Source organism: Lithobates pipiens, unplaced genomic scaffold, assembly GCF_037356315.1.
Source record: "Lithobates pipiens isolate NorthernLeopardFrog02 unplaced genomic scaffold, aLitPip1_a1.2 Scaffold_24, whole genome shotgun sequence".
NCBI classification, from domain to species: Eukaryota; Metazoa; Chordata; class Amphibia; order Anura; family Ranidae; genus Lithobates; species Lithobates pipiens.
Window position 1 is genome coordinate 2,379,582 of NW_027507786.1, and position 26,273 is coordinate 2,405,854.

The 26,273-nt window shown below is 45.1% G+C and overlaps 1 protein-coding gene across 1 annotated transcript in view; it reads right to left on the reverse strand.

Moving 5' to 3' along the window:
- The window catches only part of SLC67A1 (solute carrier family 67 member 1), a 94,322-nt gene that overhangs the window by 13,157 nt on the left and 54,892 nt on the right, over nt 1-26,273 (reverse strand). The window contains exons 5-8 of the mRNA XM_077453507.1: nt 23,990-24,105; nt 23,787-23,897; nt 21,114-21,214; nt 4,675-4,776 (exon numbers count right to left, since the gene is read on the reverse strand). Of these exons, the coding sequence (XP_077309633.1) occupies nt 4,675-4,776; nt 21,114-21,214; nt 23,787-23,897; nt 23,990-24,105 (430 nt within the window). The remainder of the gene's footprint in view (nt 1-4,674; nt 4,777-21,113; nt 21,215-23,786; nt 23,898-23,989; nt 24,106-26,273) is intronic.

The following is a 26,273-nucleotide window of genomic DNA, read 5'->3' on the forward strand; positions in this document are numbered from 1 at the left end:
GGTCAATGGCCTTAAAGTGGTTGTAAACCCTTACAATCGACTTTGACCTACAGGTAAGCCTAGATCAGTGTTTCTCAATTCCAGTCCTCATGGCCCACTAACAGGTCATGTTTTCAGGCTTTCCATTATTTTGCACAGGTGATTTGATCAGTTTCACTGCCTTAGTAATTACCACAGCTGTTTCATCTGAGGGAAATCCTGAAAACATGACCTGTTAGTGGGCCATGAGGACTGGAATTGAGAAACACTGGCCTAGATTAAGGCTTACCTGTAGGTCCAAGAAATATCTCCTAAACCTACATGGTTTAGGAGATATTTACCCGAAGACAGCCACCGCTGTCTACGGCGCATGGACCGCTTCGGGGACTTTGTTCTCAGGTAAGTTATTCATAATGAGCTAGTATGCTATGCATACTAGCTCATTATGCCTTTGCCTTGCAGGGTGTGTTTTTTTTTTTTTTAGCCTTTACTTCCTCTTTAAGCTGTAATAATATAATAGTTTTTAAAGGGTGGTTAGCGCTACAACAGCTTGTATAGACCTTATATAAAAAAAATTTTTTTAACAGCCAACAAGTTTCGGGGGCTCAGCACTCCCCTTTTATCAGGGTTAACAATGCCCGATCTTCAGTATAATGTCCTGTACACACAATAGGATTTTCTGACAACGAAATCCGCTGGATTTTTTTTTCGAACACATGTTGGCTCAAACTTGACTTGCATACACACGGTCACACAAAGTTGGTCGGAAATTCCGAACGGCAAGAACGCGGTGACGTACAACACAGTACGACGAGCCGAGAAAAATTAATTTCAATAGCCAGTGCTGCTCTTCTGCTTGATTCTTAGCATGTGTGGCACTTTGTGCGTTGGAATTGTGTACACACGATCGGAATTTCCGACAACGAATTTTGTTGTCGGAAAATTTGAGAACCAGATCTCCAATTTTGTGTGACGGAAATCCCTATGGAAAATGTGTGATGGAGCCAACACACGGTTGGAATTTCCAACAACAAGGTCCTATCACACATTTTCCATCGGAAAATCCTATCTTGTGTACAGGGCATTAAAGGGAGAAATAGTTGGGGTCAGTGGGAGGAATAGTGCCCCATTGCTAGTGTCAATTATGCACAATTGTTAATGCCAATGGCACGAATAATGCCTCAAGGGCCAGATAAAGGCATGCAAAGGGATGCAATTTGGAGACCACTGCCCTAGAGAATTAAATGGTGGTCATTGCAATTTTATATGTCACTGTCAGTGCTGGGCCCAGCCCTTCCTTCTCTGAGCTGGCCGCTCAGCTGTCGGCTAATTATCAGCTCCTATCTCTCCACAGTTACTTAGCTGTTGATGATATCCTGCTCGTCAGTCCTGCCTACTTAAGCCGTCCAGTCCAGAGGATCTCTGCCTTCGCCTTTGTCAACATCCTGCGATCCTGTTCAAGACTTGCTTTGCTGACATCCCTTTTGGCTCCAGATCCTGCTTGCTGTTCCACTACATTGATCCCTGACTTCTGGCTTGGCTGACTATCCGTTCCGGTTACTGAACTTTGGCTATGTTTTGACTATGTGTATATGAATCAACAAAGGGATGATGGCGCTGTTCTTAAAAAATAATAAGTGCACTATACACTAAAAAAAATATGTATCCTATCCACACCTCTAAATAGAAATGTGTAATAGAGTATGGAGGGTATGGTATGAAGCTGACGACACTGTGGGGTGTTGATCTCCTGGGGATGATGATACTGATTTATGGTATGTACAATGACCCCTATGATACAACTGGACATGGTATGGTGTATGGAAGGGGGAGAATTTGGGTTGTAATTATGTGAGGGGTAAGCCCTATAACGGCTGAAGACATATCTGCGAATGGCAATATAAGAAGGTACTTAATGGGGACATTCTGTTATTGACTTGGGTCTCTGTGATCCACTGTGAGCTGTGACAATATGGGAGGGGGTTTGGGGAGGGTGGGGTGGGGGGAGGGGTCTTCTGGGTGGTAGTTAGGAGTTATCAATGTTAGTCAGGAATGACTGGACCCTGCGCGGTCCTTCTTTTGTGGTTTCTTTTTTATTTTTTTATTTTTTTTTTCTGTTTTTGTTTTTGTCTAAAATGTAAACCTCAATAAAAAGAATTAAAAAAAAAATTAATAAATAGAAATGCGTATATGGAAAATATCACTATAAAAGTGCAAATTGCATAAAAATAATAAAGTGCATCAGATATATTATCTTATAATATTATTATTATTATTTTTATGCAATTTGCACTTTATTTACAGTGATATTTTTCATATACGCATTTCTATTTAGAGGTGTGGATAGGATACATATATTTTTTTTAGTGTATAGTGCACTTATTATTTTTTAAGAACAGTGCCATCATCCCTTTGTTGATTCATATACACATTTTTTTTTTTTGCTTCACTTTGGTGTAGTTATATAGGGAGGCTGCAGTTCACTCTCCTAAGCGCGGACACTTGTGATTATTTATGTTTGTTCTTTTTACTTTTATTATTAAACAAGTGTGATTTGTTATTTATTATTAAAAAATAAAATTAATAAAATAAAATTAATAAAATAAAATTAAAATTAAAATTTGTAATTTATTATTAAACAAGTGTGAAGTGCGCCCCCATCAAATCATTCTCTGCAGCTATTACCTTTTGTACCACCACCCCCTCCCTTTAGAATGTAAGCTCTACGAGCCGGGCCCTCCTGTACCTTTTGTATTGTACTGTAATTGTGTTGTCTCCCCTATTTTATTGTAAAGCGCTGCGTAAACTGTTGGCGCTATATAAATCAATAATAATAATAATTTAGCTGTAATTCTGTATCGGCCTGATTTCATGGTTTCTGACAGTCACACAGTATTTGCGCAGCAGTTTTTTTGGAAAAAATAAATTTTAATGAGTTTAAATGCAAAAAAATAAAAAATAAAATACTAAATATAACCCAATTTTTGCTTAAAAAATTAAATACGGGGTCACACATAAATACCTAACATGCCACACTTTAACCACTTCCCGACCGCCTCACGCAGATATACTGTGGCAAAAGGGCACGTACACGCAGATTAACGTACCTGTACATTGCCCTTTAAGAGGCGGCTTGCGGGGGGCGCGCGCCTGCTGGGAACTCCATGACCACGACCGCGGGTTCTGCGGACTCGATGTCCCTGGGCATACCCGCGATCGTCTCACGATGAGGAAGAACGGGGAGATGCTAATGTAAACAAGCATCTCCCCATTCTGCCTAATGACACTGTCTCTGATCACCGCTCCCTGTAATTGGGAGTGGTGATCAGTGATGTGTCACACACAGCCCCTCCCCCTCCCCCACAGTTAGACTCACTCCCTAGGACACACTTAACCCCTACAGTGCCACCTAGTGATTAACCCCATTCACTGCCAGACACATTTTTACAGTAATCAATGCAATTTTTTAGCATTGATCGCTGTATTAATGCAAATGCTCCCAAAAATGTGTCAAAATTGTCCGATGTGTCCGCCATAATGTCGCAGTCACAATAAAAATTCGCTGATCACCGACATTAGTAGTAAAAAAAAACTATCAATAAAAATGCCATAAAACTATCCCCTATTTTTTGGACGCTATAACTTTTGCGCAAACCAATCAATAAACGCTAAATGTTTTTTTTATATATATTTTTGGGGATATTTATTATAGCAAAAAGTAAAAAAAAAAAGCGCTTTTTTTTTTTTTTCAAAATTGTCGCTATTTTTTTGTTTATAGCGAAAAAAATTAAAACCACAGAGGTGATCAAATACCGCCAAAAGGACGTGGGAATTTGTGGGAAAAAAAGGACGTCAATTTTGTTTGGGAGCCACATCGCATGACCGCGTAATTGTCAGTTAAAGTGACGCAGTAACGAATCGCAAAAAGTGCTCTGGTCAGGAAGGGGGTAAATTCTTCCGGGGCTGAAGTGGTTAAAATTGCACATGCACGTGGAATGGCAACAAACAACAAATCTCCATTGGCGATGCTTTACATTTTTTACAGGTCACTAGTGTAGAGTTACATAAGTCTAGCACTAGAATTATTGCTCTCCCTCTAAGGTGTGAGGTTTATCTACTAACCTTAGAGCGAGAGCAATAATTCTAGTGCTAGATCTTTTATGTTTTTTATGCCTTTATCTCTCACAGTTTCTGGGTCTCCAGCCCGTGATTGAAACAGCCGCACTACCCACTGCAGCATTCACACCAGAGACTTTTTTTGTGATACATTCTCTGTTTTTTTTATAACGTTTATTTGCATCCATTGATGTCCCTCTTTTATATTAACAATAAGATATAAGAGTGTTTGTACAGCACTGTTGAAACTATCACGTTTTTAGCGCTGAATTCCACACAAGCCTTCTGTGTTTTTTATCTTTAGGTTATCGTATTATTATTTTATGGCTTGTGCAATATTATAATAACTACCCCACCAGCAGCAATAGTGATCCTGGTCTTTATTGGAGACCTTGCAATCAATTCTGAGACCTCTGGGGGTCACTGATCCCCGGAAGTAAGTACAGAAGGGCCCGGTGGGTTGGGAGGGTGTATGGTGTCAGTACACCTTTTTCTTTTTGTAGAAGTGAATACTTTTAAGCTTCCTTTTCAAATCTTTTAGGCTATAGATGTGTAAAAGGCAAAGTAACACATTCTTACCAGACCCAGTCCGACCCCCATAGAAACCGCCATGCTTAGGATCAGTAGAGTCTCATCGGAAAACCAGCTTGTTAACCGTCCAACCATAAATCCCTGGACAACCTACAAAATAAAGTCATTTTACATTATGGATGAACGGGAACACATAAAAGATCATTTCTTATTTTCTGAACAGTAAATTATTCGTAAACCAGAGCGATTTTTTTTAATGCCCAACTTAACTTTCAGATTAAATCAGCTAAAAACAGTGAGGCCGGGTTCACACTATTGCGAATTGGAGGTGGATTTCCCCGCATCCAATTCTCATGTCAGGGGATTGTGAGCGGCTCTCTATGGAGTCGGTTCACACATCTCCGGAGCAGCTCCGCTGTGAAATGCACAGGAGTCCTGTGTGTTTTCTGGTATGTTCGCAAATATGGTCTCAATCCATTCTTCACGTGTATTCTTCTTGAATCTCGGTGAGCTTTGTGTATTTCTTCCAGATCTGTGCAGTAATCCAGTGTGAGACTTTCCCTCTATAATAAAGACCGCTCACTGCTGCTCTCTCTCCTTGTGCAGGATGACTGGTCTGGTCTCCGCCCCCCTCCTGTCATTTTCTGCAGGAAGCCTGAAGTGGGTGGAGCCTGTTGGGCCCCTCCCACAGCTCTGCTCTCTGCACAGGCTGTGTACAGCACAGTGATGATGTCAATGCTAATTTTACAAGTTAATATCTGGGTTTGTAAACATATGTAGCACACAAGGTGGATTTATATCCCAGATTGAAGTTTCGTTTTTGTTCTCGGGATTCAGCTGCAAAAGTGTTTTGATAGATCTGTTCAATAAATGCAAACGAATACCTGTTTATTCTGCCAGACATCTTGTGATAAAATATAGTATTTAACACATAGTCTATAAACCTCATCTCATGTACAACAAACTGTAACACTTTAAGACTGATGATCTTACAACAAACCCTAAAATATCATGACCTTTGATATTCACCACATTGTAAAATGTTTTTTTTTCACAGGTGTGAAAACTTAAAGATACTCTGTCACTGCAAAAGTAAGAAAAGAAAAAAAAAAAAAAAAAAAAAAAGAAAAATCCATATAACGCCCCCTGAAAAAAGGTATAATGAGGTATGAGGTATAATATCTCTTCGCAGGGGGAACAGCCATCTGACACATCTGCTTCCCTGCTTCACTCTATGGTCAGCTCCATCCATGGCCCTAGGATCACTACAAGACTGGTAATGGCTGGTGGGTGAAAAGAAGAAGAAGGAAGGAATGAGCAAAGGAAGAATGGAAGGAAGAAACAAAAGGAAGGAAAGAAGGAAGAAAAGAAAAGAAGGAAGAAAAGAAGGAAGGAAAGAAAAAAAAAGAAAAGAAAGGAAAGGAAGAAAATAAAAGAAGGAAGAAAAGAAGGAACAAAGAAGGGAAAGGAAGAAGGAAGGAAGGGCTGAGGAAAGGAAGAATGGAAGGAAGAAATGAAGGAAGAAAAGAAAAACAAAGAAAAGGAGGGACGAATTAAACGGAGGGAACAAAAGTTAGAGGTAAAGTAGTAAGGAATGAAGGAAGGCTGGGGGAAAGGAAGGAAGGAAAGAAATAAGGGAAGAGAAGAAGGAAGGAAGGAAGGGCTGAGGAAAGGAAGAATGGAAGGAAGAAACAAAAGAAGGAAGAAAAAAAGGAAGAAAGAAGGGAAAAGAAGAAAGAAGGAAGGGTTGAGGAAAGGAAGAACGAAAGGAAGAAACAAAGGGAGGAAAGAAGGAAGAAAAGAAAAACAAAGAAAAAGAAAAGAGGAATTAAAGGAGGGAACGAAAGCTAGAGGTAAAGTAGTAAGGAATGAAGGAAGGCTGGGGGAAACGAGACAAGGAAGGAAAGAAGGAAGTAAAGAATGAAGGAAAAAAAGAGGGAGAGAAAGGAAGAAGGAAGGAATGTAGGTTAGCAAGGAAGAAGGGAAATGAGGGCAGAAGGATAGACTGAGGGAAGGAAATTTAGAGGAAAAGAAGGAAGGAAGGATAAGATGATAGGGTAAAAGAGGCAAGGAAGGAAGGAAGGAAGGAAGGAAGAAGGAACAAAGGAACAAAGGAAAAAATGAAGGAAGAAGGGAAAGAAGGAAGGAAGGGTTGAGGGAAGGGAATTTATTGGAAAATAATTAAAAGGGTAGGGGAAAGGAGGCAGGGAAGGAAGGAAGGAAGTAAAGAAGGAAGGAAGAAAGAAAGAAAGAGAGAAAGAGGAAGGTTAGTGTGGAGGAAGGAGGAAGGGAGGGGTGAAAAGAAATAAGGATTAAGGGAAGTTGGACAAAAGGGAGGAAGGAAGGATAGAAGGATAAGGAAAGGATGGAAGGAAGAAAGGAAGTAAAAAAAAAAGAAGAAAAGAAGGAAGGAAGTATAGTTGGAGAGGAAGGAAGGGTAGAGTATAGGTGAGAAGGAAGGAGGGAAAGCAGGAAGAAAATAAAGGAGGAGGCAGAGCAGGAAGGACAGAAATAAAGAAGAAAGAAAGGAAAGAAGTAAAGGAAGGAGGGAGGGAAAGGTGGTAGGAAAAGAGGATTGAGGGAAAGAAAAGTTAAAGAAAAAAAGAAGGGAGGAAAGATAGAAGGATAAGGGGGAGGAAGAAAGGATGGATAAGAAAAATAAGGAAAGAAAGGAAGGAGAAGGGAAAGAAGGAAAGAAAGGAAAGGAAAAGGGTAGCGTATGGGAGAGAAGGAAAGAAGAAAAGGAGGAAAAACATAAAAAAGGTAAAAGAAGAAAGGCTGGCTCAAAAAATAGAAAAAAAAGATTGTCAGGCACAATATACAGACAGATGATAGATAGGGGCGAGCGATTGTGTGTCTGGGTTCAGTCTGGACTAGAAGAAGGAAGTGGTTTTCGTCCGTTGGACTAGCATACAGACAAACGGATTTTTCAACTGGAGTTGAGTCTGTCAGAAAGATTTGAAACATGTTCTAATTCTAAAGTCCATCTGATTTTTCGGGAAGCAAAGGTCCGATGAAGCCCACGCAGGATCGAATTTCATTTAATAATCCCCTCAACTGGGTTTAGATTGAAGTTCAGAATTTTTAGACTCTAATGCCGCGTACAGACGGCCGGACTTTTCAACAGCAAAGGTCCGACTGAACAAATCCGTCGGACCTTTGCTGTTGAAAAGTCCGGCCGTCTGTACGCGGCATTAGAGTCTAAAAATTCTGAACTTCAATCTAAACCCAGTTGAGGGGATTATTAAATGAAATTGCCACATAAAAGAGCGAGTGAAAACCGATCGCGGTCTTTAGCAGATTCCAGGTGTAAGTAAATCCGGATTTGCGATATCTGCTTCCCCACCACACATGGGACCCGGAGCGAGATATCGGGTTGCCCGTCTTCCATGCCGTGAAATGTTAGACTTTTCTCACAGTCTGAAGTGTGAGAACAAGGCCGAGCCATTCACTGCAGAGAGAAGAATCGTCAGACAATGGGAGCGAGGGAACCCCGCCTGGGTGACATGTACAGACGCACAATAAAAGTGCGCTATACCAGGAGCCGCTGTGTGTAATGCCACCCATGTGAACCAACAATAGGCCACTCCTGTGTCACATGGGCCCGGGAGGAAGCCCCGTGGCCGTACAAAGCCAGCGTGGTGAGCAAAGAGCACACAATGCAGGACCGCATTCCTGACCGCATTTCTGCTTCCTAAATTCCTTCACCAGGTCACACGCCCCGCAGTTCACCTGACAGACCCCCCCCCCCCCGGTCACCGGTCATCCCACTCTGGAGGAGTCCATTTAGTTCTAAGGGGATTGTAGGTGTGAGTGCCGAGCATCACTGAGCGTCACTGAGCATGGGGGCTCAACCTGAAGCCTTCCAGCTGTTGTAGAACTACAAGTCACACATCTATCTGCACCACTTACCTCCATCATATACACTGATCTATCTGCACCAGCTACCTCCCTCATATACACTGATCTATCTACACCACCTACCTCCCTCATATACACCGATCTATCTGCACCACCTACCTCCATCATATACACGGATCTATCTGCACCACCTACCTCCATAATATACACTGATCTATCTGCACCACCTACCTCCATCATATACACTGATCTATCTACACCACCTACCTCCCTCATATACACCGATCTATCTACACCACCTACCTCCCTCATATACACCGATCTATCTACACCACCTACCTCCATCATATACACTGATCTATCTACACCACCTACCTCCCTCATATACACCGATCTATCTACACCACCTACCTCCATCATATACACTGATCTATCTACACCACCTACCTCCATCATATACTCCGATCTATCTACACCACCTACCTCCATCATATACACTGATCTATCTACACCAACCACCTCCCTCATATACACCGATCTATCTACAGGAAGAAGGGAAAGAAGGAACAAAGGACAGTAAAAAAGGACAGACCAAAAGAGGGATAGGAAGGAAATAGGAAAGGAGGTAAAAAGGAAATGAATGAGAGGTAGGAAGGTAAAAGGGGGAGAAGGAAGGTAGGTAAGGAGGAAAGAGGAAAGGAGGGAAGCAAGAAAGTAAGGATGGCTAGAAGAAATCAAGGAGGATAGATAGAGGGAGAAAAGGAAGCAGAATGGAATGTTGGGCAGAAGGATAAGGAAAGCAAGACAGAAAAGAAGGAAGAATAGAGGAAAGGAGGATAGGAATGAAGGGAGGATAGAAGATAGTACGGAAAGAAGGAAGGCTAGAAGGATGAAAGGAAAGAGGGAAGGAAGGACAGAAGAAAAATAGAGGAAAGGAGGGACGGACAGAAGGAAGGATAACAGGAAAAATGGAAGGGGGAAGGGAGAGGAAAGGAGGTAAAAAAGGAAGAAATTAGTGAAAGGAAGGAGGGAAAGAGGAAAGGAGGGAAACAAGAAAGGAAGAAAGAAAGGATGGATAGAAGAAAGAAAAGAAGAGAGAAGGGGGAAGGAATGGAGGTACGAAAGGAAGAATGGAAAAATACAGAACGACAGATAGATAGATAGATACATAGATAGATAGATACATAGATAGATAGATAGATAGCTGTTAGCAATGAATGTTGCATTTCTCAGTGAAGAGAAGGAAATTCAGCTGTTTTCTTCACAGCACAGACCTGGAGAGTATCGGCTCCCCGGCAGCTCATGTCATACTTGTGTGTAGAAGAGACAATCAGAGACAGATACAGGCCTACACAGCTCACATATGTGATGTATATAGAGACCCCTCTAATATATTTCATACAATGGAAGACAACACACTACATGTGGGAAGACACAATGATACATTCACCCTCAAAGGGGCCGGACGCGTGAATAGGGGGTGACCGCGGCGGCCATAGATAGATTCATGCTATGCATGAATCTATCCATTGCATATAGGGGATGGCTAGGTGAGAGGGGGCAGCCGCCGCTGCTGACAACAATGCCTGAGACCATCAGCGTGCACAGGACAACATGATTTCTGGCAGGATCAACAGGTATTTGTAATGGTATGTGTCAATGGTATATTTAATAGATGAAAAAGCAGCAAATAAGAGAAGGTCATTGTTTGCTTTATTCATTTGAACTTTGTAGTCTTTGAAGCACGAACAAAGAAAAATATCAGCTTGTCAGGAATGCGTTTTGTCAATTGCAAACAAAAGAGGAAGGAAATGAGCTTTGCGTGAAATAAAAAACACCCAGATCTCTGTGTACATGCCGGGGGCCCATTCACCCAAAACAAAGACTCTCCTTTCACAGCTGCCATAAAATATTCCATCCTGAGAAGATCAGGGGCCACTAACAAGGACCCCCTGTGTAATATAGACAAATGTCCGCTATACCTACATGGATACAGGGGAAAAAATAATAAACCAGAAGGGAGTCTACACATCAGTCAAATGTCAATCCGGGGTTAAAAAAAAAAGAACAAAGACATCACTAAGCACCTAAAATCCCAAAATGATGTAGGTAGGTGCTAGAAAACAGTATAGTTTTTGGGTCTTTCTGCTTACCAGGAAGGCTGCCAGCTAAATTTAGATACTCTCTGCCTACCATATTGGACGGTGGGAGGAAACCCGACAAGTGAGAGCATAGACGTAGTTATAGCCCTGGCCATTGGCAGAGGAAAGTGCCTTAACGCATGCTGGGTGACCTCATATATGCAAAGGGCACATGTGCTTGGGGTAGGGTTGCCACCTTTTCTTCTTTTTTTTTATAGTATAAACTATAGATATACTTTGTGATTAAATAACATTTCTAATCATATGAAGTTAATCACAAGAGTTCCCCTTTAAATCAGAGTCTACAGAGTCCCACTTTACATCTGAATCCATGTATCTGTGGCTGCTGGTCTTCAAGTTTCCGGCCCCCACTTTCCTTTTATGAGGCATAGCGCCAGGGATTGGCATGTGGGCAGACACAGAGGGGTAGGGGCGGGAGGAAGAGGTGCAGATTGATCCCTCTCTCCCAGCAACATTGCTGGGAAGTCATAGTCCAGGGTGAATAATGTGTCTGAGTTTCAGACAGTCTGAAACCCGGACGTATAGCTCCCAACTGTCCCGCATTTCGAGGGACTGACCCTGATTTGGTGCAATGTCCCTCTGTCCCTCTTTCCTCCTCATTTGTCCCTCATTTTGGTCTGATCTATATAGATGTATATAAAATGCACTTTTTATCCATCAAAAAGTGTTTCCTAGTGCTAAAACTTTCATCTGATTTCTAAATTGCTGCATTTATAAATTCCAAAATTCAATATAAAGGAACAGTAGTGGTAAAAAAAAGCACTTGTGGGTTTAACCATTCTTGTTTTTTGTGTACAATTCTCCTTTATGAGGGCGTGGCAGGGGGTGTGTCCTCTTCAGGGCAGGACTTAGGGTGGTGGAGGCCCCTGGGCTTGAGTCACTTTCGGGCCCTACCTTCTATACATTATCGGATTTATCGGCGTATAACACGTACCCGAAGTTTAGGATGGGATTTTAAGGAAAAAAACTTTTAGGAGGGAAGTTTAAGGAAAAAAACTTACATTTAAATGCCCATCAATGCAGCCTTGTCAGTGTCCATCAGCAGCCTTGCCCATCCATCTGCAGCCTTGTCCAGTGCCATTGCAGCCTTGTCAGTGTAGCCTTGTCATTTGCAGCCTTGCCCCAGTGTCATTTGTAGCCTTGTCATTGCAGTCTTGAAGTTTAAAAATGGCACATATCGGTGGCTCTCGGGTCCTCTTGGCGGCTCTAGGGTCCTCTTGGCGGCTCTGGGGCCCTGTCGCAGTCCCCGAGTGGAGCAGAGAGTATCCGAGTGTACTCGGCTTGGCTCACGTTCACGCCCAGTCCCTGTGTTATGTGTATCATAGGGCGGGACTGGGCGTGACTGTGAGCGGAGCCGAGCCGAGTACACTCGGCTATGTATCTCTGCGGGGCCCCTTATTTGGTGGGGCCCATGGGCTTGAGCCCAGTCAAGCCCAATGGTAAGTCCTGCCCTGGTCCTCTGCCTACATACTTTCGCTGATAGGTGTCCCTCATTCCCATCTCAAAAAGTTAGGAGGTATGCGGCACCATGATTCCAAACCGGAACTGTCTGGGTGAATCCTGGGCAGGTGGTAACCCTAGCTCGGGGTCTTCAGCTGGAGAGTGGGGTCCCGGAGGGAGGGGGCGGCTGCCAATGTGGCCTAAGGTGGTCGACCTGAGGGCCTGAATCCGAGTAGAGCTGCAACCCTGATGTCCTGCAAAGCTGACTGGAAGGGGGACACACCAGGAAGGAATCTATTTCTGCCTACTGTCAATACAGATCATGCCTGAATTTCAGAGAGAAGCACAAACACCCAGGGATGACATAACTGGGTCTAAAATAATGCATGGTGCCCCTTATTGGCTTCCCTAAAAGGTTTTCTATATAAATTGAAGTGCTTTAATACATTTTCACAGTTGCACTCACATATCCGACGTTCAAAACAAGCATGTAGACAGGCATGGGATCACCAAAATGGCCAATGATCGGCTCCTCCCTACGCGTTTCATCGCATCTGACGTCATCAGGGGCATAATTATTATTATTGTATGTAATGTATGTTCCTTGCTCAAGAACATGATTATTTTATTAAGTTGTTATGGGTAAAGTTCGGCTTTAAATAGGTCCTGTTGGTCCTAAAGAAGCGGGAGTACCCACGAAACACGTAGACGTACATCAAAGATTTATAACAGGAACGTGACACTGACTGTAATCGCCTTTGTACATACTCTATGTGTATTTTGATTGACGGTTTGCTATTTTAACATGTAAAATTGAAATAAAATTTGTATTTATTGTCTCAAGTGAATCTAACGTCCCCACGCCTTTTACCACTTTCTGTTCTACTATATTTATGGGATGATACCCTGGTAGACCACACTGAAGCTCCTACTCTGTTATACCAATTGACTTGATTGGTCTAAATTAAGGTTTGGAATTTAAAAATGTCATTAGCATGTTGACGAGAAGCTAAAATAAATCAAGGAAGGAAACATTTAAGCAGAGTCAACTTTAGCTTTAACCTTTCAAACAATTTTGCAATTTTTGTTGGTATCGGAATCAGAGAATGTGCTCTCTGTTTTCTATGTCGCTGCGCCCCGGAGACATCATGGAGTTCCGGCAGCCAGGATGTTTATGGTCCCAGCGTGTTATGAAGATTAGAACCTTCTCTGATCTTTTATTTACCATTAAAACTCCATCTGAAATGTTATCGGCGGTCCATCTGTTTGCGTTGTGTGAGAAAACATGGCGTGTGTACACTTCCGCTATTTACAGGCTCCAGTGTTGTATGTCCAAACACGGGACGGTTTAAAGTAAACACGGCCTTTTCAAAAAATGTCCTATTTAATATTTTTGCGGTAATGACACAAACAGAAAGGGAAAGATCAAACAGATAAAAATAGACCGGCGTGCCGTGACTCAGGCCTAAAGCAAATGTTAGGCTATACAGGGACAGTTTGCTGGTTTCCAGAAGCAAAGTTAAAGAAATTTCCTGCATTTACAAGGACCCTCACATTTTATTAATTTCATGTTGTAGTTGAGTGATCACATGACCTAGCAGAGCCTGATCATTCACAAGACAACCTAGGAAATAGCTGATGGCATGGCAGTGAATGAGTGATCCCATGACCTAGCAAAGCCAGATCATCCACAAGGAAGCCAAGGCAAGAGCGTAGGGCATGGCAGTGGTTGAGTGATCCCATGACTTAGCAAAGCCAGATCATCCACAAGGAAGCCTAGGCAAGAGCGTAGGGCATGGCAGTGGTTGAGTGATCCCATGACTTAGCAAAGCCAAATCATCCACAAGGAAGCCAAGGCAAGAGCGTAGGGCATGGCAGTGGTTGAGTGATCCCATGACTTAGCAAAGCCAGATCATCCACAAGGAAGCCTAGGCAAGAGCGTAGGGCATGGCAGTGGTTGAGTGATCCCATGACCTAGAAAAGCCAGATCATCCACAAGGAAGCCAAGGCAAGAGCTTAGGGCATGGCAGTGGTTGAGTGATACCATGACCTAGAAAAGCCAGATCATCCACAAGGAAGCCAAGGCAAGAGCTTAGGGCATGGCAGTGGTTGAGTGATCCCATGACCTAGAAAAGCCAGATCATCCACAAGGAAGCCAAGGCAAGAGCTTAGGGCATGGCAGTGGTTGAGTGATCCCATGACCTAGCAAAGCCAGATCATCCACAAGGAAGCCTAGGCAAGAGCTTAGGGCATGACAGTGGTTGAGTGATCCCATGACCTAGAAAAGCCAAATCATCCACAAGGAAGCCAAGGAAAGAGCTTAGGGCATGACAGTGGTTGAGTGATCCCATGACCTAGAAAAGCCAAATCATCCACAAGGAAGCCAAGGAAAGAGCTTAGGGCATGACAGTGGTTGAGTGATCCCATGACCTAGCAAAGCCAGATCATCCACAAGGAAGCCTAGGCAAGAGCTTAGGGCATGGCAGTGGTTGAGTGATCCCATGACCTAGCAAAGCCAGAAGCCTAAGCGGAAGCTTAAAGGGGTTGTAAAGGTAAATGTTTTTTCACCTTAATGCATTCTATGCATTAAGGTGAAAAAACATCTGACACTGCCGGCGCTCCCAGTCCCCCCGTTTTACTTACCTGACCCCTCGAAAATCCCGCGCTCGCCCCCGCCGTCCTCTTCGCCGCTCAGCCTGGCCGCTGATTGGCTGGAGTGGATGGATTGAAAGCAGCGCAGCCATTGGCTCGCGCTGCTGTCAATCACATCCAATGACGCAGCGCGCCGGGGGCGGGGCCTTGTGATGCAGCGAGCGGCTATAGCCGCCGGCTGTATCACGGGAGCGCGCCCGCAGGTGCTTCTCACCAATGCGAGGGAGCTCGCATGAACGTGAGAAGCACCTGTGGGAAGAAGCTGAGACAGCCGCCGAGGGACCCCAGAAGAGCAGGTTCGGGGCCACTCTGTGCAAAATGAGTGGCACAGTGGAGGTAAATATAACATGTTTGTTATTTTAAAAAAATAAAAAATTTGACTTTACAATCCCTTTAAAAGGTTAAGCCCTTGTAGACACGGTCGGACATTCTGACAACCAAATCCGTTGGATTTTGTCCGACGGATTTTGTCCGAAACTGTTGCATACACACGGTCGGACAAAGTTGTCGGAAAATCCGATTGTACATAACGTAAAGACGTTATTTTGTTACAACGGGACTACGTTCAGGCTAGCCAATAGCTTTGGTCTAGGAATTTGATCTGAGCATGTGTGGCACTTTGTCCGTCAGAGTAGGCTACACATGATCGTAGTATGTCCGATCGGAGCATTTTGTCAGAAAATTTTACGGACAAGTTGGAAAACTTGGTCCGTCGGATACTCCGACGGAAACAGTCCGATAGAGACCACACACAGTCGCATTATCTGACAAAACGGTCCGATAGGACACATTCCGTCGGAATCTCCGACCGTGTGTACAAGGGCTTAGTGTAGCTTTTCCTGCATTTACAGGCACACAAATTTTTTTCAATCCATGTCATAGTTGAGTGGTTGCATTACCTAGCAGAGCCCCATCATTCAAAAGGCAACCTAGGCAGGAGCCAATGGCAAGAAAGCCAATTCATCCACAAGGAAGCCTAGGCGAGAGTTTAGGGCATGGCATGGCAGTGGTTGACTAATCCCATGACCTAGCAAAGCCGGATCATCCCCAAGAAGCCTAGGCAAGAGCTTAGGGCATGACATGGCAGTGGTTGAATAGTTCCATGACCTAGCAAAGCCAGTTCATCCACAAGGAAGCCTAGGAAAAAGTTTAGGGCATGGCATTGCAGTGGTTGACTAATCGCATGACCTAGCAAAGCCAGATCATCCACAAGCCCAGGCAGGAGCTTAAAGGCTATGTTCACCATGTCCTCCATTTATAGGGATGCTCCCATTTTGTTCAACGCATGTCATAGTTGAGTGATCACATGACCTAGCCGGGCCCGATCATTCACAAGGCAATCTAGGATATTACTGATGGCATGGCAGTGGTTGAGTGATCACACGTTGGCCTAGCATTAGCTGAGCGAACACATGATCGAGCCCAATCATTCACAAGGCAACCTACTGTAGGTAGGAGCCAATGGCATGGCAATGGTTGATCCCATGATCAAACAAAGCCAGAATATCTACAAGAAGCCTAGGTAGGAACTAGAGCTGCAGAAGAATCGTTAAGAATCGTTTTCGCGATCTTGTTTTCACAATTCTTTCTATGCAAAGAATTCTCTCTGCTCTTCTGAAGCCACAGCCTTCAAAAGAAAGGAAGAGAAAAACTGGGTAGTCTGCCAGTTGAACTTAAAGCGGACCTCCACCCTGAATTGGAAGTTCCGCTCATCTGATCCCTCCCCCCCTCCGGTGCCACAATCGGCACCTTTCAGGGGGGAGGGGGGTGCAGATACCTGGATAATCCAGGTATCTGCACCCACTTCCGGGACAAGCTCGCCGCAGCCCGCCGCAGATGCCCCGCCCCCCATTGTGTTCTGGGAAACACACAGTTCCCAGGACACAGCGGGGACCAGTAGAGACGCGCGGCGCGACTCGCGCATGCGCAGTAGGGAACCGGGCAGTGAAGCCGCAATGCTTCACTTGCCGATTCCCTGACAGAGGATGGCGGCAGTGGCAGCAGAGAGACAAGCGATTGCTCGTCATCTGCTGCCGACATCTCTGGACCCTGGGACAGGTAAGTGTCAATTTATTAAAAGTCAGCAGCTGCAATATTTGTAGCTGCTGGCTTTTAATATTTTTTTTAAAGGTGCAGCTCCTCTTTAAGTATAAACATTGTAACAATTTGTCAATGGAATAGACTTTGTATGTAAGTGAAAAAAGTTTAACCACTTAAACATTAAACCTTTTTCTGGCATTTGTTGGTTTCAAGTTAAAATCATTTTTTTTCCTTTTTGCTAGAAAATTACTTAGAATCCCCAAATATTATATATATATATATATATTTTTAGTAGACACCCTAGAGAATAAAATGGTGGATGTTGCAATATTTTATGTCACACTGTATTTGCTCAGCGGTCTTTCATATGCAATTGTTTTTGAAAAAATTACTTTAATTAATAATTTAAAAAAAAATAACCAGTAAAATTAGCTCATTTTTTTTGTATGATGTGAAAGATTTTACGCCACGGGAATCGTGATCTCTTTATTCTAAGCAAAAAAATCTTGATTCTCTTGCTCTAGTAGGAGCCTAAAATCTAAGTTCACCATTGCCTGCATCTATAAGTAAGCTCACATTTTTTTCAACCTTTGTCATAGCTGAGTCATCACATGACCTAGCAGAGTTGGATTATTCACAAGGCAACCTAGGCAGTAGCCTATGACCTGGCGTGACAGAGGTTAAGTGAATAAGTGACCTAGCAGAGCTCCATTATTCACAAGGCAACCTAGGAAAGAGATGATGGCATGGCATACTCCCAGCTTTACAGAAGTGAAGACTAATAATTTATAGATGAACCTTGCCTTTAGGGCCTGGATTTGCAGTGGTTGAATAATCTCTTGATTTAGCAGAGCAGGATCATCCACAAGGCAACCTAACCAGGAGCCTAGGGCCTGGTGTGGCAGGGGCTGAGTGATCACATAACCTAAAAAGTGCTAGATCATCCACAAAGAAACCAAGGCAGGAGCCTAAGGCCAAGTGTGGCAATGACTGAGTGATCACATAACCAAGCAGAAACCATTTACAAGGCAATATAGGCAGGAGCCTAAAAGCTGGCGTGGTGGTGGTTGAATGGTCACATGACCTATAAAAGCCAGATCATCCACAAAGAAACCAAGGCAAAAGCCTAATTTCTGATGTGGCAGTGGCCTTGTGATCATATGACCTAGCAGAGTCAAATCATTCACAAGGCAACCTAGGCAGTAGCCTAAGGCTTGTCAAGGCAGACTGATCACCTAATAGTATAGATGGCAGTTGATGAGAGACCACCATTGCCTCTTTCATTCCATATGTAGCGCTGGTATTCTTGCCTGTTAATATTATTTAATGTTAATCTATGGCAGTGTTATAAATTAGTATTTGGCAGCATCTAGTGGCCTAAATGTGGAATAGACTTCATTTATTTTCCTTTTCAAGAACATGGAGAAAGGAAGTGACTGTTTGTTTACATTATACAAGTGACCTACCTACCCACAATGCCAAGTGACCTACCCATGAACACTCAGTACTGAATTGCATGCTGGGTAGGATATAAAAGACCCCGCGCGGCCATTTTCTTTCTCTTCTGGACGCATGGCCTGCCTGCAAGGAGCTGTGGGTGTGTGTGTTTGTGTGTGTGTGTGTGTCCCACCGCCCTGCGGCCTGCTCGGTGCAGAGCAACATTTTGAAGCCAGAGGAGGACTTCACACCACAGTGTACTAGAGCAGCAGTGTGGTCGGATCGGGAAGGATCCAGAGGCACCCTGATGGAGGTAACTGAGAGCTCCTGGTGACCTTGCAAAACGGAACAGCGTGACGGCGCAGCCGCAGCAAACAGGCTGAGACAATCAGAGTGGAGGTCTCATATTCTTCAAGGCCTGGTTGGGTGAGAGGGCTGCCGCCCATAACTCTTAACGCACTTTTGCACACTTAGACTCACACCGCAGCCTTGCTGGGACCTGTAGTCCCCCAGAGGAGGTTTCACACTATTAGGCCCGATTCACACCTATGCATTTTTTGTGCTTTTGGCATTTTGCAGATTTGCACTACAGTCTATTTAACATGGTTTCCTATGGAACATGTTCTGTAGTCAAATCTGCAAAATGCAAAAAAGCCCTAAAAATGCCATAGGTGTGAATCAGGCCTTAGACTGAGTTAAAGCAGGCCTCAAGCCTACACTTCACTGAGAATTGACACTATGTGATTTGGAGACAACTACACCGGAGGTAGTTATAAGTGTGCTACATCACAAGAACAGTTTCAATATTCATTCTACATTACTCTTGTTGGTTAAACCCTGTGGATTACAATTACTTCAACACAATAGCTAGCAGAAGACAAAAGAGCAAAGACTTCATCTTTTATTGCAAGGCCTTGCATTTAGTTACTATAGGAATGGACTGCATCATAAAGCAGGGGGAGCTCCCTAGCAATTGTATTGTACGGTGCTGATAGCTTTGCATTTCTGTGTGTATTACAGCGTGCTGGAAGGGGAAAGGTGCCCGGAGTTAAGGCATTGTCACTCGGAGCATTGGTCCCACTTGGAGACGCGTGTGCAGGGGTTATCTAAGAATTCTTTACATGTTAAAATTGTTGTGAATACCCACTGTACTGTCACATTACGTTTGTGTGAAGGTGTAGTTATTGCAATTATTGTTTTATACCAGTTTCAGTAAAAACACTTTCTAGTTAATTACAATTGGTGTGCAGTGTTGTTCTTCTTCCTACAGGTGGAGCAACAGATACCCAGGTAAAGGTACACTATTGTTGTATTGTACATTGTGGGGTCATCCTCTGTTGTTGGCTTCACACCAACACTGCACCACAGCTGTGTCAAAGGGATTGAGCCAAGTTAATAGGGGTGTAATAGCAGAGTGCAGGCCCAATCAAATACTAGCAGCTCCTTCGGGGGTAAGTGCTACACATAAGGCCCTTTTCACACTGGGGCGGGAGCGGCGTCAGCGGTAAAGCGGCGATATTTTTAGCGCCGCTTTATCGTTGTTTTAGCGGCGGTATGCGGCCGGCCGCTAGTGGGGAGGTTTTAAGCCCTGCTAGCGGCCGAAAAAGGGTTAAAACCGCCCACAAAGCACCGCTGCAGCGGCGCATTGCCGGCGGTATAGCCGCGCTGCCCCATTGAATTCAATGGGTAGGAGCGGTTTAGGAGCGGTGAATACACCGCTCCTTCACCGCTTCAAAGATGCGGCTAGCAGGACTTTTTTCACCGTCCTGCCAGCGCACCGCTCAAGCGTGAAAGCCCTCCGGCTTTGACACTGGAGTGAAAGGGGTCATATTTTTTTAGGCGCTATACAGGCGTTATTTTTGGTGCTGTAGCGCCTGAAAAATGCCCCAGTGTAAAAGGGGCCTAAGTCAGAAAAAGTTCTCATAGTTGCTTCCTCTGCTGATAGATGGCAATGAAAAGCCAACAGAGGCTCTGACCCATCTCATCGCTGTCCAAAATAAAATGTGTGTGATGACCTCTCGCTGTAGAAGGGATTCTCCCTCAAGGCCTCCAGTGATCAGCAGAGGGTGAATGGACACTTCAGTCTCCCTATGGCAGCGCGGCAGGTGCTGTGATGTGGGGGGTGCGGCGCTGCCCCTAGGTGTCCTTACTCCCAGTCTCAGGCTCAGATCTTCACTTGTACGGTCTCCAGCTGGCAGATGAACATCCAGACAGATGTACTCTCTCTCTCTCTTGAACTCCCTCTGTGCCAAGAGGAAGAACTTTCCCAGGCAGTTTAATAAAAATCATCTATCCCCACCTCCTACTGCACAGTGCCTATTGGGATATGTAGTGTTAGGTGTCTATTTGTCGCAATATATGGCTGCCACCCCAAACTACAACTCCCAGGATTCTCAGCACTCTGGATAGAAGTCTATGGGGTGGCTTGGCTTTAGCTCTCCCCCTGCTGTCTGGAAGAGAATGGTGCAGCATAACGTCAGTATTTCAGTAGAGAGAGAGAACAATAACAGTCAAGGCCTCCTTCTCCATATTACTGAAGCCCAGCACCTGGCTACACACAGTATATACAGTAAAAAAAAAAAAAGGATAGTCTGTCTAACCTGCGAACGTAATACAGTTTTTGAAATCTCGAATGATCTGAGATACCCATTACACTCCTGGCAGGCATAGCCATAGAAAATACCACCTTTGCCTCATTCTCAGTCTGTGGGAGAGAATGTCATGATTGATAGGGAGTTTTAGCTGATAAACTCTCATATGCTGTATTCCCAGCACAAGTAAAATGCATACACCAGGGGGAGAGGGTGATCATTTATAGTGAGTGACAGCCTGAAAACCTGCATCCTGTATGGGTAGGAAGTAGCAATTTACACATATCGCAGTGTATTTACTTACCAGCTGCATAATGCCAAAATAGGACATTAAATATCCAGCCGTCGCCGCATTAAGACCAAAGAAGTCAACGGAAATGATAGGAAACATGAGCATGAAGACACCTGCAGACACACAAAGTACAATAAATGGAGGTCTCTATTTCAAGTACAAACAGACAATAGAGCACTTCAGTCATGATGTCGAGCTTACACAAAGGTATGCCTCCCCTCCCCCACAGGACAGTGCTGGGTACCCGAGAAGTCAATTACCAAGCACCAGTTCTCTTAAACCACTTGACCTTCAAAAGATTTACCCCCCTTCATGACTAGGCCATTTTTGCGATAAGGCACTGCGTTGCTTTAACTGACAATTGCACGGCCGTGTGACGCTGTACCCATATAAGATGTACATGTCCTTTTTTCCCCTACAAATAGAGCTTACTTTTGGTGGTATTTGATCACTTATATAAGCTGAGGGGCTGCCGGTGGCAGGGGATTGTGGGGTGTGCTGAAGGGTCTAAAGATGCCAGCTGCCAGGGGATCTATTATTGCGGAGGGGTCTATTGTTGCGGCCCTCCCAGCAACAATTGACCCACTAGCAACAATAGACCCCCTCATCTTATGTTGCTTGTGGGTCATGCTGGGAGGGATCTAATTTTGAGGGGGGGGGTCTATTGTTTCTGGCTGCTGAGGGGTTTATTAATGCCGGCTGCTGGAGGATCTATTGTTGCTGGGGTAATTTTAAGGAAGAGGTCTATTATACCTGGAAGGGGTCTTATGTTGCTGGTGGTCAATTGTTGCTAGGAGTGGTCCATTTTTGAGGAGGGGTCTATTGTTGCTGGCTACTGGAGGGTCTAGTAATGCTGGCTGCTGGGAGATCAATTTTTGCTGGATGCTATGGGGATCTATTGCTTCTGGGGGGGGGGGGATTTATTGTTGAGGGAGGGGTCTATTGTTGCTGGCTGTCAATTTTTGCTGGGAGTGATCTACTGTTGAGGAGGGGTCTATTAATGCTGGCTGCTGGGAGATCTATTGTTGCTGGTGTGGTCTATTGTTCCTGGGGTGGTCTGTTGTTTGTGAGGCAGTACTTTGTTGCAAGCGGTCTATTGTTGCTGGGGGGTCCATTATTGTTGGGAGTGTCCATTTTTGCTTGGGGGGCTATTGTTGCTGGCTGCATGGGATCAATTTTTACTGCTTTACCTATTACAATTACCAAATTCCATACAGATTACTTAGCACCACAAAACAATTGGTTTTGTTTTCTCTAAAAGAGGTGGTACTGGGAGGTAGGTATGAGGTGGAACCAAGGGACAGTGCTTGGAGGTGGGTAGAGGCGGAATCAAGGGGCGGTGCTTGGAGGTGGGTATGGGGTGGAAACAAGGGATCGTTCTTGGAGGTGGGTAGAGATGGAGTCAGGGGATGGTGCTTGGAGGTGGGTATGGTGTGGAACCAAGGGACAGTGCTTGGAGGTGGGTAGAGGTGGAGTCAGGGGACGGTGCTTGGAGGTGGGTATGGTGTGGAACCAAGGAACAGTGCTTGGAGGTGGGTAGAGGCGGAGTCCAGGGACGGTGCTTGGAGGTGGGTATGGGGTGGAAACAAGGGACTGTGCTTGAAAGTGAGTAGAGGCGGAGTCAAGGGACAGTACTTGGAGGTGGGTATGTGGTGGAAACAAGGGACGGTGCTTGGAGGTGGGTAGGGGGCAGAGACAAGGGACGGTGCTTGGAGGTGGGTATGGGGTGTAAACAAGGAACGGTGCTGGGAAGTGGGTAGAGGCAGAGTCAAGGGACAGTGCTCGGAGGTGGGTATAGGGTGGAACCAAGGGACAGTGCTTGGAGGTGGGTATGGGGTGGAAACAAGGGATGGTGCTTAGAGGTGGGTAAGGGGCAGAGAAAATGGACGGTGCTTGGAGGTGGGTATGGGGTGGAAACAAGGGATGGTACTTGGAGGTGGGTAGGGGGCAGAGACAAGGGATGGTGCCTGGAGGTGGGTATGGGTTGGAACCAAAGGACAGTACTTGGAGATGGGTAGAGGTGGAGTCAAGGGATGGTGCTTGGAGGTGGGTATGGGGTAGAGTCAAGGGACGGTGCTTGGAGGTGGGTATGGGGTAGAGTCAAGGGACAATACTTGGAGGTGGGCATGGAGTGGAACCAAGGGACAGTGCTTGGAGTTGGATAGAGGTGGCGTCAAGGAACAGTGCTTGGAGGTGGGTATGGGGTGGAAACAAGGGACAGTGCTTGGAGGTGGGTAGAGCCGGAGTCAAGGGACGGTGCTTGGAGGTGGGTATGGGTGTAGCCAAGGGATGGTGCTTGGAGGTGGGTAGGGGGCGGAGAGAAGGGAAGGTGCTCAGAGGTGGGTAGCACAGAGGTGGGTAGAGGGCAGAGACAAGGGGTGACTTGAGAGAGGGGAGTTCCTGCACCTATTCTCAGAGAAAAAAAAATCCCTGTGCACCTTTTCGGGTGTGGAGGACTTTTTTTCAATACGCATTTTGCCGGGCAACAAAACATGTCTGCTAACTGCGTTTGGGGTGCCATTAGTAAATAATGCCACTGCAAGCATGACGCATTCCTTTCCTGTGCATTTTGCCTCGCGTTCAGGAAACGTAAAGTATGACTGGGACCTTACGCTTTAAGCCTGGCGCTGTTTTTCTATAACGATAATGAGGTGTATTTTTAATTTTTTTGTTCCTAATTATTACCAATCGGGAAAGCAGAGAGAACCTTCACTATGAACACTGGCATGACTCCAGGATAGTTCATGAGCCTGAGCAGTTCCCCGACGCTGAAGACACTGGTAGACTTGGGTTTACCTGGAAGGGAAATTGGCAGTTGGTGAGGGTGTAAATTCCCGCAATGATACAGTCAGGCCTGGAGCGATTAACGTGTAATGACAAAGCCTTACTTTGTTCAGCGAGGGGCTTGCCTTGCGATTTTTTGGTTTGTACCGGTATGTAAATTAAGACGATTACACAGCAAACGAGACTGGCAGGCAGGGCGATGAAGGAGGGCGTATACAGTCTACAAATACAAAGAGACGCACATCAGTATGGAGACAAAACATAATTAGTGGTAATTGGTCTCTAATATATGCCACACGTTCACACATTACCGGCAGTAGATGGTTTCAAAGGTCACCCAACATACAACTAAATGAGGCTTGGGGGTCATTCACACACCAGTTGTTTCATTTGCCTCCTCTTTGTGTTTCTCAAGAGATCAAACCAAATAAGAGGATTTTTTTCAGGACTTTTTAAGGTATCAATTTCACCAAAAAATTATATATTTCCGAAAATACTTCTCTTGTTTGCCACTTCTTAAAACTGTTTTTCCCATACAAAACTACAGAAAAAAGTCAATACAGTTCCATCAATTATATCATCCAATATATGCATATCATCAGGGCCGGGACAAGGGGTGGGCAGGAGGGACGGGTGCCCCTGGGCACTGTGATGTCATGTGAGCTGGGGGGGGGCACTGCGAGGAAATTAAGGGGGAGGGGATTTGTGTGGGGAGGACGAATTTGGGGGGGGGCAGAAGGGATAAATAATTGTTCTAGGAGGAGAAATATGGGCGGAAGGGGTTCTAAGAGTGGTGATTCAGGGGGATTTGTGTTGGGAGGGGGATGGGAGAAGAGGACTTGTGCTAGGTGGAGAATTTTTTTGGGGGAGGGGGTGGAGCATGGATGATTGGAGGCCATTTGTACGAAATGGGGGAATGGGGTGGAGGATTTGTGCTAGGAGGGGTGATTTTTTAGGAGGGGGGCATTTTTGGTGGGGGGGATTTGGGGGATGGAAGGGGTACAGATTTGTGCTGGGAGAGGGGATTTAAGCAGGGAGGCTGATTTGTGTTGGAATTAGGGGGAATTCATGCTTAGTAGGTAATCATGCAGATTAGTGGTAATTCTTTTTTTTTTTGGGGGGGAGGATTTTTACTGACACATAATTCTCATACTACTTGAGGAGCTGTTTGGGATGTTTGCCCTGGGCTCTGGGTGACCTTGTCCCAGCACTGCATATTATCTTACTAGACAGAAGGAAAAAATATTGTCTAATTCAGCTTGAAAGACCCATTAGGGATTTTGTACCAAGACTATCTGGCAGTCATACAATAGCACCACTGCATATCTGTTAAAGGGAACACCCCCCCCTTTTTCAGCATGTTTGGAAAAAACATTGTGTAGGCAGATGCAGTTAGCTAGCTTGCCACTAGGTGGCTCTATGCCAGAAAAGTGTCCAGTTACATCAGACAGTGTAATCAGGTGCTAGGACCCTTTTAGTTAGAGCCTTCCTGCAGTGATGTCATGGGTGAGTCAGTACCCACATATACTGTAAGCCAGGTTAGGAGGAACCCTAGTGCACTTGGGGTATGAGCGCTGAACACCTCACACCTGTGACCTGCACAGATGTAACCAGCAGGTGGACAGGGCAGGGGGCCAGGGAGGAGAGGACCTGCACCCAGGAGAGCTGGCTGTTGACTTCCTGATACTCATGGAGGAGGAGGAGGGGGGTTGTTGTCGACGCGATTATGCATGCGCGTGGGAGACTTCTTCCCGGCATGGTCCAGCAGGATCTGCCGGACCTTCAGCCGGGCCTTCACAGTGCCGCTGATGTCAGCGGCTGCATGCAAAGTACAGGTTTAGGAGATATTCATTTTACCTACAGGTAAGCCTTATTATAGGCCTTATTATAGGCTTACATGTAGGTAAAAATAACAAATAAGGGTATACAACCGCTTTAACTGCTTGCCGACCACCTCACGCTGATATATGTTGGCAGAAGGGCTCGTACAGGCAGAATCACGTACCTGTTTGTTGCCCGTTAAGAGTTGGCCAGCGGGCGTGTGCTGCAAGCTCCCTAAGTCAGGTCACGGGTCCCGCGGACTCGACCGCTGCGGAGATACCCGCGATCGCCTCACGGGGAGGAAGACCGGGGAGATGCTAAAGTAAACAAGCATCTCCCCGTTCTGCCTAGTGACAGTGTCACTGATCTCTGCTCCCTGTGATCAGGAGCAGATATCAGTGATGTGTCACACACAGCCACGCCCCCCCCCCCCCCAACAGTTAGAAACACTCCCCAGGGCTCACTTAACTCCTACACTGCCACCTAGTGGTTAACCCCTTCACTGCCCGTATCATTTACACAGGAATCAGTACATTTGTATAGCACTGATTGATGTATATTGATCCC